Consider the following 18761-nt stretch of genomic DNA (forward strand, 5'->3'; position numbering starts at 1 on the left):
AACAGATTAAATTCCCTTTGAAGTGAACAGTATGCATAAAGAAATAGCTGCTTCATCTTCCCGAAACCATCGAGGAATTCTGCAAGAAACTGAATTTTGTAGAGAACAAATTTGCAACTCACAAGCTATGGCATAGAAAGGATTGAATCTTCTATCATTATTTTGGAATAATTTTTAAATGACTTGTGGGTTCACTGCAAGAAGGAAATTTTTTTTTTTTTTGTGGTCAGAAGAAGGCTTGGAAAAAAAAATTACTTGCCCTCTCCCCCTTTATTCAACTGCAATGGAGGAGGAGAGGCTTTCTTTAGAAAGCCAGACAAAATTTTCCATAGTAACTTCACAAGAAAAACAAAACTCTCATCTTTCTTATTTCAGTATATGCTGATATGACACTTCATTTTTATCCCTGCGTGGGACTTAGGTTTTTGCAAATTTAAGCACTTTCAAAAAATAACCTTCGGCATAACATATCTTACCAAACCTGGCTGTTCCCCGTGTTTTCTACAGAGGTTTGTTCAGGCTACTAATTTTGTCTGCATCTCACACCTACATTTCAGCCTAGATTCACTGAATCTAGAAAGATTCGGTGACTAATAGTTGAAATCAATAGCAATTCATGGAAGCTGCCAGGGCTTCAGTTTAGAGTAATTGATTACTGTGGTCCTGCTGAGGCTCTACACTTTCAATATAAGCATTTCTCTGAGTGGTTTCCTCTGTTAGTCATTTAGTGCACACTATTTTCATTACAAGGAGGGAACTGTGATGCTTACAAATCAAGCTCTACCAGTTTTACACTTCCTACATGATGGTTATATCATTCCTACACCACACGCCAGCTGAGAAAACGAATTCCAAATGGCTCCAGTCTTCTTCCAGGCTGGGTACATCAGGCCTTGACAACATCATGATGTGATTACATCACTCTTATTATCAATGAAAGAAGCAAGCCCTAACTCTTAATTAACCATCAACTCACTCCTTTCTTCCCATTTCTTACAGATAAGCTGTATGTTTTCACTGTTGAATGATAATTCTACAATAGGCATAACTTGACAGTATGGACAGCACTGAATAGGGTCGAGCTTCTGAATCTCTGTATTTCAGGCCTGTTGTCCAAGAGCCAAGGGTTCCTGGACTGAAGTGTCAGTAGGTTAATAGACATGGCCTTTTCTTCAAATTTCAGTATTTTACCTTAGGCAAAGAGAGTGTTTGTATTCCGAGTACTCCTAATAGCCACAGTGTCAATGTTTTCCATCTCACAGCATTTGCCCAGTGCTCCAGTAAAAGCATGTACTACATGGGTTTTATTGTAAGCCCAGAGAGCTGCATTTCGAATGATATATTTCTGTATCATTTGACTCTTCTGAACCACAAAAGCAGGAACTGCTGCATAAATGTGTGCTCCTCTCCACTGTCTGGAACCTAATACGTGTTAATGCACGGTATCGATCCATACTAAGTGGTACAATGTCAGCCCAATTCTATTTTTAATTTCATGGTCTTTATAACATTGATTCTTCAGACATCATACTGGAGTTGGGAACTCTGACAACAGTCTCACACTGGTGGTGATTTGCTGAAAATACCAATTTAAATGATGTGACTTTGACCGGCAATAAAATGTCTCTATCAAAGGTGTTCCGACAGTGCCATTACAATAGTACAAAGGCTTCTGTATTTTTCCTCATATCAGGATTATGATATACAGAAAGAGTAAAAACCACTATGGGGCCTGTTAGCTCTGTGTGGAAGGCCAAACCATAGCCAATTACATTAGGTGGTGTGCAAACATAAAGTAAAGGGATTGCTCATGATATAAAGGACATGTACAAGGAGCATACAAAGAAGAGATTAAGTAATGTTAACACAGTTCTGTGGATTTCTGAGGTTTCTTATGTCAAGGATTCCAGCCTAAGCTAAACTAGAAAGTGCTGTTACTGAAAGAAGGAAAGTCATGGTCACAACTAAAAGGCTGCAGTAGCAATAAACTTGCCAGCCATTCAGCTAGAACTAGCCATAAAGAGAATTTGGCCGTGTTGAGGTTGAGATCTAGCTCATCCAGAGACACAGATGATATATTCAGTACATCCTCCTGTGTTATTGGCAGTGCACTTTTATACAGTGTGGGTAATAAGGTGTCTGCATGCTGGAATGACGCTCTTTGGGCAATGGCCTCACATTTATCCTCAGCATACTACTGTCAGTACAAGATGGCCCATGTCTCCTCACAGTCTAGTATGTAATGCTCCAGCCAGAGTCATGCCTGATTTTGCTCTCTATTTCTGTCTTTGAACATCATAAAACTTATAAGACACGAGGAGCACAAAGGTGAACACTCAGACCCTTTCTATGGGTTTAGGAACCAAGACGTTACTGATTTATCTGGCAGCTGCTAGAAACCAGAGTGCCTCAGGATGATGGGACAACAGTTATTCAAGAATGTAACCTAAATATCAAACTTCTGAACCAAAGCTGAAACTCCTGGACTTCCTGCCTCAAGTTTCACTTGGAACTGGAGATACTTGGCAAGAAGTTAAAAGTAGTATTAGAAACATTCTCCATTCATTAAGTTCAAAGCAAAGTAGAGTCAGTATCAGTGCTAATGTTTTACAGAAAATGAAACTGAGGCATGAAGTGGAAAAGGCTTGGCAAAGGTCAATTTAAGAGCCAGCAAGACCAATAGCTCTGGATTCTGATCTAGTGGTCTCTCTCCTCCCTACCTGCAGCTGTCCAGTCATGGGAGTATTCACTCGGTTCTCCTCTTGGTTAATTGGTTTTGAAAGGTTACTATTATTCTCATGATTAAATTTTTGTGACTTTCTCCCAGAATTCATACTGATCTAAAGACTCACCCTGAATTTGAGAGATCTCATTCTGATTTTTGCAACATCAGAATTACTTTGCATTCCTACTATTGTGGTAGGATAAAAAGAGACAGCAGCAAGGAAGCCCTGAATCTCCATTACACAAATATTACTTGAAAAAAGAATCAACATATTTTAAATGTACTTAGTAAAATTTTAGGAAATTGCTTTTACTGCCACAAATTCAGCAAACATCAGACTTTGCTGTATTCAAGTTACAGAAAAACAAATCTAATATATAGGAGAAACTGCCTATGGAGTAGCTGCAACATTTGACTAAGTGTTGAAAGCAGAGAATTGTAGAGTAGCACTGCTAGGAAAGAGACTATTTTAAATGGTGCAAGTCACATTCAAACTTTATCATAGATAGGCCTGCTCATACACATTGCAACCAATGATTTACTTAGACAATAATGAATTTAGAAGTAGATACTGGAAAACTTTAATTTATTTAGGAATGGAATTTTTGCTTGGTTTTTTTTTGAACAGAACACCCACATTTTCATCTGTAGAGAGTCACATGCCTGCTTTAGCAACAACCATATGCAGATTAAATTTTCAAGAGAAAAGACATCATTATCTGCAAATACACAGCTGAAAGAAAAGTGGATGAATCAACAGAGGAAGACTTGCCTTTTTAAATGCACACCTGCAGTCACTCACTGAAAGACTGCAAAGTCATATTTAGTTCATATATTTGCATATGAATTGATTATGATTTGTCTGAAACTAATGTTACACTTGGAACACAAATACCAGAAGAGCCTCAGGTACATATAAATTATTAATAGAAGAGCCTTATTAAGTCTGCCAGCTTAGCTTCTCTTAGGCAGTGCTGTTCTACTTAGTATGGTTAAGTGGCACCATGTACTATGTAGTGGCAAAGGTTCCAAGAAATGAGTGATTCAACATTAATAAGGGAAGGATAATTTATAAACAAAAGCAGTATAATCTCATCATTCACAAACCTTTCCTGAAATACATTAGATGCTTAACAGAAAACTGAGAGGGATCTACTTAGTTTGCTGAAGAGAGTCCCTGGTAGTACAGAGAAATATGACATACAAAACTTCCCAAACTCCAGCTTAAAAATAGACAGGGATTTTTTTCCCACATGACTTGGAAATGAGAGATAAAGTGTCTTTTCTTCTTTTTTTTTTTTTTTTTTTAATGAATAACCTATATGCTAACAGGTAATCCTATCAAGAAATTTCTTCTTGGTAATTACTAAAATCCCACGCAGCTGAGGAAGATCTGTCTCTTAAATAAAAACAGCCACAGAAATTACAGCTGAAGAGTATAGACTCTTTAGAGCATTTAGAGCATAAAAGTCTCTCCTTCCCTGCATGCTTGTTATGGGAGCAGTAAAGTGAAACTATCTTCAAAAATAGCCAGATACTTTAAAAATAGCTACTTTTAAAACACTAATAAAAGCTTACATTCAAATCACCTATATTACATCACATAAGATACCTGTTTAAAATCATGTGGCAGGACTTATTATCTAGTTGCTTCATTTATTTGAAAGGATTTCCAAAAATGCCATCAGCATGCAGTGAGTATGACAACAGTCAAAACAGACTTATTCTTAAATCTGGTGCTGTAACTCTGTGAAAGTTAATATGGCCTTTATTTACAGAACATTTCTGTTTCAAAGGCCCAAACTACTGCAATTTCACATGCAGTGGAAGTACCAAAGTACAGTCCTTACCAATGTGTACTATGACACCAGAAAAGAAAGCAATGTCTGCATTAGTGAGAGCGTCCCAGCTATTTTAATAGTGAGAAAAGCTTCTGAGGTTTCAGGTTCTCACTGCTCACACAGAACACAGAGGTACAGACTTCAAGCTTGGCAACACCTGAGATGACCACGTGAGCATTTTTGTGACATCTGTCTTTGTATGGAATACTATTCAAGCTAAAGATTTTTTAGCTAATGAGCAAAGTAAGTTATATTTTCTTCTTTTTTATGTTAATACTCTGAGAAAGACTGTGCTTTGCAAGGTTAATTTCAAGTCCAAACTCGCATGGGAATTAGAATAATTAGACTCATTTAAGAGAATTCTACCCTCTGGCAGAGCTGATTAAATTATTTATACATTATCTTTTCATATAATTGCACCTAGAACTGTGTAAATGGTTTTTTTTGTCTAACTTTCAATAAATTCATAATACACATTTTTCAAGTTGGATACACCGACTGCACCTGTGACAACAGAGAATGGCTCATTTTCAAAATGCTTCAATGAGAAATTAATCCGGAGGGAAACACAAGCATGCAATTTAAAAGCTTCCACAATGACAACACTGATTAAAACTCATCAACTGAAGAAATAAAATTAGTAAGACAATAAATCTTGGACTGAATCCTGTTACCCATTTCCACAGGAATAACTTCATTGACTGCAGTCACATTACACTAAAATATGAGTGCTACTTAGATGAGGATCAGTTCCATGATGTGACCCTTTATCTGTAATTTAATATTCTTTGCCATAGTTCCGAAGTCCCTCTCTGCTGAGGATCTCAGATTCTGGATAACACCTGAAAGTTCTAATGGAATAAACCACTAGGGTGAAAAAAGAAATCTGGTGGTTGATGCTAACATTCATTTCAGCTCTATTAAGTGCTCTTTCTCTCTACAATACCAATAAACTTGAGAAAGATTGAGATAATGATATTTTAAAGGGGATTCCTGATACAAAATAGGAACTTGTTTGCTACAGTCCCTATTAAATTGGAAAGCAATTGGCTCTGTGGAGACCTGTGAAAAGACATCTTTGCACCTATTGCAAAATTTTAAGTAGCTCCTAAAGTTGCATTGACTAGATCACTCAACAAACACAGAAATTCAGTGAAATCCCAGTTGTGTTCTTTAATGCACTATAAAGGAATTCTGAAATGGTTTTTACAGGCTCAGGATTTCACACTGTTCTTTATAATTTTCTACAACTCCAGTCAATTTTCTTTTTCCTTTTTACAATTCACTATACATTTTTAAAAAGCAAGAGTATTCTAATGCCTCTGGCTATGTTTTTCCTTACCTCTGCAGAAACGAAATAATAGGTATGGGTCTCTGTATGGGGACAGATGCATTAGAGAAGACACAGGGCTAGATAAAGAAATCCATTAAAATAATAACATAATCACATACCTATTCATTCAAGTTGTGTATGGACAAGAGTGATAAGTAAGAAAATTATGTATTCTGATGAAGAAATTAATATTTTTATTAAACAATAGATCTGCAGTGCAGTAATTATCCAAGGCTATAGCTATGCTCAAACCACCTTAAATTAACTTCTTTAAAAGCAACTACAAAAAAAGGAAGACACTGGTCACTGCCAAGAATGCAAAGGCCTCAGCTGTAATTAGGTTTTCACAGCCAGATTCAACTCATCCAATTTATTTAATTTGGAGGATGACTATATAGGGAATATTTCCATAACACTGTCCCATGCCCTGATGACACTGGTATCATACACTCCAGCCATACACTGTCTGCTTCTGCTGCAATACAGATTTCAGCTGTATGGCCAGGAGGATCTCATTTAGGGATTCAGTGCTAAGATACTGCTTAACTAGCTCTGATATTGCTCCTTTGGCTATCAGTCATGCTCTGTCATCCAATTCTCTCTGACTGGCTGACAGTCAAATTCCTAAGATAGGAGTCAATTTAAGGTGATCAGAATAGTTAAAAGCAATTGTTTCTGACAGGGATCACAAAGTGTCCTCTGGCAAGAAGCAAAACCAAACAAAGTATTGAAAGACCACTTCTGCAAATTTATTCACCGCTTTCAGAGCTCCCTAAATCTGAACTTATAGATGCTTAAGAGATCTCCTAAAAGATGCTAAAAAACTTCACAGCATTTCTTGAAAACAAATGATCTGTAAGGTCTTTATAGTGCCCACTCACACAGCATTACTGCTGTAATTACTATCTAGTATTTGAATTACACAGCTAATTATAAAGACTGCAGTTTGCACAACCTCACATATAAATGCACAACTGTTCTTACTCTGAAAACCCTAAAAGCTGTACTCAATTAAGATATTCTAAATAATGATGACAACATCATTAGAAATAATATTGTATCTGAACTGGATGTAGTTTTACCTCAACAGAAGCAGAAGAACCAATTCAGCGGCTGTTTTAGAAGCTGTATCTATGCTAGTGCCTACAAGACAGTCATTTAAGTAATCCTAGAAATGCAGTTCTCTCTTGGCACTTTGCACTGGGGACAAACAGAATTTTTCTTACAAATTAGTCTATTGAGAGTTCATGAAAGGCTCTGTTTACTATCGAGATTCTACGCAGTTCAGAGCAGATGACAACTTACAGTTACACATACTTACCTATTTACTAATTTCATCCCTTGATTGACACTAAAAACATTTCTGGTGTGATTTTAATAAAAGAATCCCCACTGCATTTTCCCTAACAGGCAGCCAAAAACACACACCAAGGACTTGTCCAGAGGGACCTGCACAAGCTCAAGAAATGGGCCCAAGAGAATCTCACGAGGTTTAATAATACCAAGTACAAGGTGCTGCACCTGGGTCAGGACAAACCCCAGTACCAACATAGGCTGGGGGGTGTAAAGACTGAGAGCAGCCCTGCCCAGAAGGACTTCGGGGTGCTGGTGGATGAGAGGCTGGATGCACTCACAGCCCAGAAACCAACCATGTCCTTGACTGCATCCAAAGTAGTGTGGGCAGCAGGTCAAGGGAGGGGATTCTGCCCCCTCTACTTCACTCTGGTGAGACTCCACCTGGAGTGCTGTGTCCAGTTTGGGAGACAATATGAATTGCTTGTATTTTCTGCTTACTTAATTCAATCTCGTAACAAGGGGCTATTTTTCACAGTTTCAATAACTCCCTTAAATAGCCTTAACACCATCATATCTATACAGCACTTTGTTGTGGTCCCATCAGAAGCACTTTGTGGAGCTTTATGTTGGAGTTTGCTCCTATCCTAAGCCTCAGTATATGATCTATGATCTGTTGCCACCCAGACATACCTTTCCTGACACAGAAACAATAAGCATTAGGAATAAAACCTGTATAAGAACTACAGTACCTGCTGCTAATCTATTAAATACATTGTAGCAAAACTTATTACTGAACTACACCAGTGCAAATGATCCTCAAGTTACTAGGTGATCTGGTATCTGCAGTTTCATAGGCAATTTCAAAATAATTTCTTTTTAATGCACAGATACTCTAAGCTGAAAGATCTCAAACCCAAAAGTTAAAAGGCAAAGTCAATGGAACCTGTCATTTTGCAGACCTTTGAGAATCAGATCACTTTAAAACAACCTGAAATAGATCGTGAATTGTTGCTAAATGAATAACAATGAACTTCCCTCTACTATAGTCATTTTTCTCATTAAAAACTTTTCCATTGCTTCAGATAAGAGTAACATAAATGGAAAATTCTTGGGAAAGACAAGGGTCTTCAAGGCTTAGGGACTACAACTCTTTTCCTAAATTCATCATCAAATGGCTAAATGCTAACATTGGCAAGGTAAACATTCATCTCTGTGACATTTAAGTTTTTGCTTCTTATTGCCTTCTGCAAGGTCAGAATTGTCATGCATTTTTTAAGACAATAAATTATTTTTCTCTGTCCGTTAAAGCAAGCAACCCCTAGGAACACTTCTGTTGGTACTCAGTGAAACTCCCTCTCACTGCATTCTGGCAGTTAAGAAATCTCTTAAGCAGGAGCAAAGATACACTGATCTCTATTTCTCCAAAACAAAATCATTTTCACAGCATTTCTACATTTCTGTTACCATTTTTACAAGACTCTCTCCTGAAAAGTCTGCCACTTAACCTAATACAGAATTAGAGTATGGATGGAAGTAATGGAAAGCAGGATGTCTCTGGGCAACATTCAGATTCTGAGTTGAAATTCCAGCAAACCTATTTGGTTCTCACAGTCTTTGTTTAACTGAGTATAAAGTGACTAACCTCAATATTTTATTATAATTATTTAAAAATACTCTTATCACAAAATATTTGTGTAAAGTTTGTCAATTACTTCAGTAATACAGAGGATCTTTATTATGATCAGTTTACAGTACAATGATCAGCAGATGAGAAATGGCAATGCAGCAAGGAATCTAACAGTTAAGGATTGATACTTGGTGTGAACTTCATATATTCACAAGTTTCACGCAATAAAATTTCTTCTTTTATAGTTTTTATCCTATTTCCTCTACATACTGTTCTTCCCCATGGCTTTGCAGGGCACTGGAGCCCTCAGTCAACATTTCCAGCAGTTTACCTCAGAGTACAATTCAACATTTTTCAAAATGCACAGAATACAGTTGACCGTACTCAGGTGTGAGTTAGATATGAAAATCTTTGGTTTTGCCATTGTCAACTCTTACTAGAAGACTCTTTTACTAGACAGCCAGTATTCTCTTCTGAAAAAAGTGGAGTCCAGCGAGGGAATCACATCAAGCCAGAATCTAATCAGCTCACTGAAACAGCTTTTTTCCCCCTCAGTTGTTCACATAGGAATGTTTTAATGAGAAAGGCAAAGCAACCATTTCTCAAGAGTTAGAATAAGGGTGCTCTCCAAACCATGGGATCAGTGTGCATGTCACCTCTGCAATCCTCTAACATACAGACCTGATTTTAGCTTTGCAGACATCTTCATTCTCCTTTAACGGGGAGAGAGACAGACATAATGCATGTGGGAGAGGGAGTGACTCTAGGAAGTAAGGAACAAAAGAACACAAATTTAAGGAAAAATTAAAACATCACTAGTACCAACTCAGCTGGAATATGACTCCATGGTGTAACATTCACCTTTTAAATACCTGATAGAGATTGATACCTCCTCTTGACAGAACAGGAAGTGCTAACATGTATTACCCACAGCTCTCAAAAGAGAAAAAAGGTCTGCCAGCTCCCAAACAGAAGGTGTGTTCTGGAGGAAAACAGTGCTGTGCATGGGGGTGGCAGCAGTTTCTCACACCATACAGACTTGCTTTTCAGAGCACAGAAAATGCATCCTTGTGCACACAGCTTGTGCATCGTCATCCTGGCTCAGGCATTTTTATAGAAACACCCTTATCTCACTCAAGGGTATAAACTTGCTCAACAAATACCAAGAGAATACTGCAGATCTGCTTTCAGTTTGGCATTCACATAGTTAGCACTGAGGCAGGTACAGGGATTTTGTAAGGCTGGCTATCTTCCCCAGTGTAGGCTGCCCCCAGAGCTCTGTATATGCCCTATATACACACTACATTCAGATGTGCAGTGGGCTGCCACAAACTTGGTGTCCATCAATGTACCATGTTATTTTGAGTTCTTCTATTTTTTCCCTGTTGTTTACTTCTTAAGTAAATTCATTTTCCCAAGATACGGTGCCTAACAAACTGACTATCCATGATATGCCTCAAATACCAGAATACATTAGACTGTAAGAAGGCCCTATGGTGATTTGCTAATTAGCTTAACCCTTTTGGGACACAGAGAAGGCATTTTTTATTAAAACAGGATAACCCTGGACTATATTGATCTGACTGAGAAATGAGTATTTTAGTCAAGATGAGTCTCAAGATGAGCACATGCTGGAAACAGCAATGTTGTTTCCATAGCAATGCCATGACAGCCTCTAGAGTGAAATAGTGTGCTACCAGGAAATGAAGGAAGTTCAAGTGCTATGAGCTACATAGGTCTGTAAGCAATCCAAATACATTCTCATAAAGAATATTTAGTGCAGCTAGATAGTCCAAAGATTGCTGTTAATGGCAAGTAAGCCTTATCAGTATGCTCCTGGCAGTCCTTTTTTCTCATTCACTTCACCCAAGATGACTATCTAAAGGCTTAACCTATGGGCAACACTGCTAAACCATTTCAGACCAAACATTAACAAGTACAGCAACCCTTCCCGTACTTCTTTTCCAGTGCAGAATATCATCCATAATTAAGGTCACTGACTCTCGCTCTCCATAACACAATCAAACACATCAAACCTTTTACTGAAGAAAATCCTAATATGTGCTATTATTTACCAGGCTAACCTTCCCCCTTCCTTTTCTCTCACCTCCTCCTCTCCCTTGCCTCCTCCTGTCCAAACGATACTGAGCAGATCTGCTTGCAAGTGGGAAGCAATGTACAGAAGTCTTGCATACTCATTAAAATTAAGATAGGCACAGCATAAACTCACTTGTCTGCTTTTCACCCCAGTTAGTGCTTACACTAATACAAAAGCAAACCAGGAAAGTGTTAGTTGTATTTTATCTAAGGCTTTACCTAAGATAAATATTCTGGTCAAATTCTGCAAAGCTGATTTAAAATATTTTCCAAAGATTAAAGAACTAATTTAAGATCTCCATTGCTCTGTATTTTCAAAGAAATGAAAAATTATCAGTGATTTGTAAAACTGATAAAATGATGGTTATAACCAAACTGTTCTCTAAATCCTACAAGGCAAAGAACTTTACTTGTAAGACACCTTAGCACACTGCTGCTGATTCAGTCTTTCTCCAGCATTTCCCATGCAATTTGTAAAGATGTTCAGACATGAACTGAATGTCCAGAAACTCTACCACTGTATTTGTTGTTTGTGTCATTGTCACAACCAGCCTCTTGGGTAAACAGATTGTAGGTCATTATATGTAGCAGTGCTGCCTCTGAGGGAAAATAGAAAGACAAATACTCATTCCTGCCAGATCCCTTATTAACAAAAGCCACTTCAAACCAAAATGTTTTCTATTTATTGTTTAAAACATGTACTTCAAGGAATCAAGACTTGAATGTAAAACAGCAAGATGCTTAATTTCCCTTTTGCATTCAGTAAAAAGATGTGAAACAAGCATTTTTAAAACAGCCTCAGCCTCCTCCTGCCTATGCCCCTAAATGTGTTACTGAAGGCACCAAGCCCAGCAACATTCATTTATAATTTAAACTGTTTGCTTGGCAGAATTTTTTCACCTTAATATGTCTAGTCTTAATTGCAACTGGCACACCCAGTGATTTTACCAGAAAATCATCTGCTTCCAGGAGATTTGTAAGTTGGTCTTCTGTAGGAGAGAAATGCAGTTTCAGGGAGAGATGTTGTTGTTTTGCAGGGAAAACAATCCCTGCAATTTTACAAGATGTACAGGGCTCTATATGGACAGAAAGATACCTCTTGGAAGACTGATGCAAGTTTAACTTACTCATCCCCTTCTTCCAGTTATCATGGCCGCCCAGTTAATTTCCCAATACGAGCAATATTCTGTAACTATCTCACCTTCTCTTGGAACACCTATGTCAAAATTTTTGTTTAACCAAAGAATTAGGTAAAAGTAATATGCCTGCTGACCTGGTTTTGACAACTGAGTACAGACAAGTGCAGATATAAAAATGCTGCTAGCAAGGATTTTCTTGCTATTTTCTAAGTCCGTGAGAGACTTTTCTCTCTCACAGAAGAGGCAGCAGGGAATGTAAACACCCAAGCCACCTGCAACCTTGAAAAGTCTTGTTTATGGTATAGTAGAAAAATATTTTGACAATAGATGTTTTAGGATTTTAGCCAATCACCCCCAAGGGGTGGCTGATCCTTGTCCAATTAAGACTATGAAGAAAAAAGTCTATAAAAGAGTTTGTAAAATAATTAAATAAATCAATCTTGCTGCACAATTCCTGCCTGCTGGATCTTCTCTCCTCCTCCTCCCTATGGCTGCAGGATGCAGTGATATACCCTAGGGCCCAGGCCTGCAGTAATAGGCAAGTACAGCTTATATTGCCTGAAACAGTAGTGGATGCAGCCTCTTTAACTCAGCCTGCTCTCCTGAATACATACCGGTATCCAGCCACAAAAGCCAATCTGCTGCCACCATGGGCATCTTAGCAAGAACATTTTGCCCCTAGAACTGATTATCCTGTTACCTAGTGTTATCTCCTATCACTGCCTAAACTCTCTCATCACAGTCCTCACAGATTTTCATTCAAGTGTAAAAGAAGCAGCAATATCTTTATCCCAATCCAAGACAGAAATCCAAGTATCCCAAAGCCACTGTTTCAGTTACAGGAAAAGTTTCCAATCCTAAAACTCAGAAACACTCTTAATTTCCCTCTCCTCATCATTCTTAGAATATACTCAGAAAATGAGTGTGTCATTATAAATTTTATCATATTTTAAGAGTTAAATCAATGAATCAATCAGAAGTCTTAAAACATTTTATCAGTAAATACTCAATAAGAGGAGTGTGCTAATGCTTGAAACAGAGTCCACACAGCTATTCATTTATGGCTGATATTTCTGTCAGTAAGCTCTTAGTGTGGCAAATGACACTAAATCTCATGCTGTCCTCATGCAATTTAATAACTATTTACTTGGTTTTTGAAACTTTTCAGGAACATTTGTCTTGGCATGTCCGTTTCTCGCACTTTCACGTGTCAGAGGAAAATAACTTTAAGGGATGGGACTATGCAATTACACGAATTTATTGTTTAAAATAACAAACGCATCAGCCAAGGCGTGAGATTTTACAATGGCGACTAGTCCCAAGATTTAGGGTTACATTTTAATTTATAACTTTCTAATCCAATAGATACTTAAAACGACACTTTGTTTTAGATTAATGACCTATCACCTGTGGCACTTCTCACTGCAATGCAGCTATGTCTTGACCAATAACTTCTCATGTCACATACACACAGTTGTCTCTCTTATACCATCTACATTCTTAACTTAAACTATATAAAACCACACTATTATATTTTAAAACCCTTCACCAAAACACCCAGTGTACAATTTTACTTATAATTATAGGAATACAAGTTTGTAATCCTTTTGCTTAAAGTCCACAAATCTCTGTCAATTAAGCCAGACCTAGTCTCTTCCAGGGTTGTAAATCAAAGCCTCCTTTAATTGCAGGAGTTTCTACTCCTCTGTCTCCCACATTGGCAATCCATAGTTTATAAAATAGCTTTTAATACAATAAAAGGAATTGCCAAAGGCAAAGCCTTATCTTGCATAAGCATTCTGGAATGTGATCTGTGATCATACACAGGCGTACAGAGATTGCTGTGCTTGGTCTGACCCACTGCTCTGCCTTAGAAGAAAGATGAGGACACAAAACAGAGGAGAACACACAGCAGAGTCACATGTAAATGTTTCCAGGACAGAGAGAAGTCTGAAGGGTGAAGCTGCTGTGAGGAGGACACTGTCAGAGTCACACTGCTACTCCAAATAGGTGTGCTGGCAAATAATTTTCATCTGTCTTACTAAGGAATGGAAGTACAGTTGCTTGGATATCAAGGCAGACATATCTGGACTTTGAAGTCCCACATATAAATTGTTCCTAAATAAACAGTCATATTAAAGAGAGCACCTATTTAGCTTGTTTAATCTACACAGGTGAAAGACAGAAGAACAATAGGAGTTTAGAAACAAATTGAAGAGATGTTCACTACAATCCCCAGCATAAGGGCACCTGTCACTTGATACTGCAAAGGTAATATTTTAAGGACATTAAGAGTTGTTTGATTTAAAGACCATGTTTCCTGTGGCATTAGCAAAGTATGGGTTAAGTTTCCAAGATGAAACCTGGCCCACAAAGGAAGAAATACAATCACCAGAGTCAGAGAGAACACCCCATCACATCAGTGCCTTCTCTTAGGAAATCTGCCCCAACAGGACAACTTCATTTTGACATCTAATAGTCCCTCATGTAAACCCACAGAGACATATTCTTCTAACTCCTTTTGATACACTCAAAAAGAAATTGGCAAAGGAATACAACATTCTGACCTGGCCCCATAACCTATTTCTCTTACCAGTCTATTTATGTTCTGCAAAACATAGAGAATCACTTTTCTTGGCTACAGTCTCTTTTGCTCCCCCTCCAAGACACCCTGTTGTAGTGCAAGGGGCAGCCTCACAGATGGCTGGAATGATTCCACAATGGAGCTTTCAGGAAAACGCCAGCACTTGAAACAGCAATGCCTTCACTAATCACAGGCACAACTCACACAAAGCAGCTGAACCTCACCCCCAAACTGTGCACATCTCAGGCATTAGGGTTCTGGGAAGCAGGATGATGGAGAATGGGAGGCAGGGTCAGGGTAAGGACTGACCTTGCAGCAAAACAAGGTGCAGTAGCTCAGCATGAAATGTCTTCAGGAAATAACAGTACAGAGTATTTTAGTCAGGTGGATAGCTACCATGCAGCTGGCATCTGTTTCCTATTTAAATGTCTTTAACCAACACCATCATTTTTCATTTAAAATTCCCTGATTTTTGCAATCTCTTAGCTGTCTCTTACAATATCTGAGCATTTTCTGTTACAACTACTGCAGGGATTCTGGTAAGTAAAGGTATATTTTAAAACCTGCAGAAAAATATTTTAAAATAGCTCTCTTAAGCCCTACTAATAACATGAACACTGAGCAAGGAATCACAATAAAGGATACTGAAGCTCCTATCTGTGATAGCTAAATGCCAGAGGTTAATCCTGAGATCATCAGCTGACATGTACGTCTCACAGTCACTGTTGACGGATATTGAGTTGACATGATAGGTGTGACCATTAGCAAAGATTCTCCGGGGAGTGACTTCTACCATCAAATCCATGGGTTTCAATACAGGCACCTGCCAAAAAAAAAACCAAAACACAAGCCAAAAAGGGAGTAAGACAAAAATACTCTTTTGCTAGGATGATGAGAATTCCAATAGAGAGAAAGCATTTAGAAGACAGCGATATTATAAAACTTTTTGACAGTGTACATAAGCTGAATTTCCCCATGAATTAATTGCTGGACAAGGCCTTCCTTGCCAAGGAGGAAGGGAAAGACAACCGAGCCAGGCAGAACAATGGAAAGCCTGGACTGTGGGAAGGGAGAGACTGGCAGCTGCCACAGGACAGGTCAGTCCCACTGCAGGAGCTACTGTCTCACACACACAGGAGGCTCCGGCAAGCAGTGAAGCACTAGTATTTTGCTTTTGCTATAGGGTTTGCCATTAGCTGTAGATCATTTAACTGTACTTGTTTTGCTACTTGATATCTCTCTTTGAAAAAACTCAAGTGGTGAAAAGGCTATAATCTCAGCAAAACATAATAAACAAAGTCTTGCAAAACAATGCCAACATGACAAACTGTACGTACACATGTACCCCGAAAAGCCAATATCATAGATTATCACTTGTCAGTGTGCCCTCGTTATTTCCCTGTGTCATTTGAAAGTCATGCTTCAATAAGTAGACACTCAATTTATTCCCTATCAATAAAGCATTAAACACTGTAAGGCTGTGGTCCATGACTGGGACTATTTGATGTTGTTGAACATGCATCAGAAACAATCTATCATACATCAATCCACAAGGTAGTTCAAAGAGGAACACAGAGTAGTTAAAGATCTGAGTTTCACTTTGTACTAAAGGAACAAAACAAAACTCAACCTCAAGTTGGAAGGGACCCACAAGGATCATGGAGTTCAACTCCCACCCTGAACAGCACCATCCCCAAGAATCACACCTTGTGCCTGAGAGCATTGTCCAAGTGCTTCTTGAACTCTGTCAGGCTTGGTGCTGTGACCACTGCCCTGGGGAGCCTGTTCCAGCACCCAAACACCCTGTGGGTGAAGAACCTTTTTCTAATATCCAACCTAAACTTCCCCTTACACAACTTCAGGCCATTCCCTTGGGTCCTGGCCCTGTCACCCCAGAGAAGAAATCAGTACTCGCCCCTCCTCTTCTTCTCAAGAGGATGCTGAATTCTCAGACTATAAGCAATCTGGAATAATTTTGTTTGCCTAATCATACAGAATAGATAAATATTCCATTAATGTAGTCATCTTTACACTTTGGAAGCTTTTTTTCCCAATAGAAAATATTGGCTTGTTTTGGAGATGGAGGTTATTTGTTTATTTTCAATAATAAAGACATTCTAGTGTTTATACAACATAGCCTTCCAGTTCTAACCTTTAGCCACTTCCTTTGCCACAACATCTGGAGTGAATTCAGCCAAAAAAGTCTGAGAGCAAAAATTTATATTACTGTGTAGATGATGGGTCTCTTCTCCCAAGAAACAAGTGACAGGAGAAAAGAAAATGGCTTCAAGTTGCACTGGGAAGGTTTATATTGGATATTAAGAAAGATTTGTTCACCAAAATTTTTGTCAAGCACTAGAAGGGTCTTCCCCGGGAAGTGGTTGAGTCACTATACCAGGAGGTATTTAAAAGATGCGTAGAAGCAGCACCTGGGGACATGGTTTACTGAATATGGTAGTGGTGAGCTAATGGTTGGACTTGATAATCTTAAAGGTCTTTTCCAAACTAAACAATTCTATGATCACACATGCTTATATGAGTTGCATGACTGCATCTTTTCAGGAATGCAGAATCTCAGGTTCACCAGAGCACAGATTACTGCAAATGCCATTCTTAAAATAATTTTTTTATAAAACTGAAAAAGAGATGAAACTGAAATTTGGTGTACTGTCTTTAACTCAGTTGCTCCGAATGTGGCAAGAACCCTATTCAAAATTAATTACAAGTAAAATGCTTCCAGCGTTAAAAAGGTTAAGAAACCTTTTATGAAAGCACATTAAATCACACTACAAGAATTTTATCAGGAACAATAAAACCAACAGGAACTCTCAAAAATATTTGGTCAGTATATCATACAGCATTTGTGACCTGAAAATATACGGCAGATTCAACAGAGTTATCAGTCATCTAAAGCTTCAGTAAGAATAATCACACAAATGACTAGCATTAGGTACATATTTAAACCCTTTACTGAGTTAGCACTACCTTTTTCCTACAGAAACAACTAAATTTTGGACATGGACAGAAGCTTACCTGCAGTGATGTTACTGTAGAAAGATCTTTAAGCTTTCCTTCTTCATCTTTTAAGTTGTACCCCTCTGGTCTCTTATCTCTTTCAGTAATTTTCCACAATTTGATTGTTTTATCTTCAGAAGAAAAGACAAGTAACTGTCAGCATAGGAATTCTGAATGCAGTTACTCACCTTTCACAATATATTCCTTAAAGAAGTTTTTACATCTTGGTTTAGACAGGTCCTGTGCTGAAATAGTCTGGGTCACTTCATTCTGCACATCCAGAAAATGTTGCCAACAGACAAAATACTCATAAAGCACATCCCATATATTCACACTGAGTCAGGGGTTCCTGGCAGCTGACAGACTGTGCAGAGCATGTAGAACACAAGCTGCTTGTGTATCCAACCTGGCAGTTTGCAGGTGGAATAAACCCAAACGACTCCATGCTCACTGCTGAAGCTCAGTTTAACAATTTGACTTGGCAAGGAAATAATCTCAATATTAAAACCGGTTTGGCATTAATGCCAGTTTGCTAGGTTATGAACAGCACAAGAACAGCATGGAGTACACAGCCAGACCACTGATGCCTTTCTGGTCCAATGTGGGAATGGGCAGTGGTGCACTGGTGTAACATCAGCAGCCCCTGCAAATCAAAGGCTGTGTAAAAAAACGAGGCATTTCTCCCTCCTAATGGGAAGCAGCTGAGAAATAACTGAGGGAAAGTTAAAAAACCCCAACCAAACAAAGAGAAATGTGTTGCAATGACAAGAGAGAGAAGTAAGGAGAAAAAATATATTTATCTTGCATGGAATGGAATAAAATCTAGACTCTTCCTTTTTCATGACAGGTGAAGGATATGATGAGAGAGTAATGGCGTCTCTCAGTTAGCAAAGCGTCTCTGAAACCAACAAACATGTTTTAAACATTTCACACTGCGTTTGTCTTTGGGTTTGGTTTTTTCTGGTAGAAGCTGAAGTTGCAGATTTCCTAATGCTGATTGTCCACTCCCACTGTGATCGATCTCCTAACCTGCCAACTCTCAACACTTCCTAGACTGAAAAATCAATGCCAACTCTTCTCCTGCAAAAAATCTGTCCCTGAGAT

General features: G+C 38.3%; 1 protein-coding gene across 8 annotated transcripts in view; it reads right to left on the bottom strand.

The window, feature by feature from the left end:
* Positions 1-18761, bottom strand: part of PPP2R2C (protein phosphatase 2 regulatory subunit Bgamma) — a 207496-nt gene that overhangs the window by 32002 nt on the left and 156733 nt on the right. For all 8 annotated transcript variants that reach the window (XM_069014482.1, XM_069014488.1, XM_069014483.1 and 5 more), the window contains 2 exons: positions 17676-17788; positions 15288-15465 (listed from right to left, as the gene is read on the bottom strand). In XM_069014482.1, the coding sequence (XP_068870583.1) occupies positions 15288-15465; positions 17676-17788 (291 nt within the window). The remainder of the gene's footprint in view (positions 1-15287; positions 15466-17675; positions 17789-18761) is intronic.

The sequence above is a fragment of the Aphelocoma coerulescens genome, chromosome 4, assembly GCF_041296385.1.
Source record: "Aphelocoma coerulescens isolate FSJ_1873_10779 chromosome 4, UR_Acoe_1.0, whole genome shotgun sequence".
Classification (NCBI taxonomy): domain Eukaryota; kingdom Metazoa; phylum Chordata; class Aves; order Passeriformes; family Corvidae; genus Aphelocoma; species Aphelocoma coerulescens.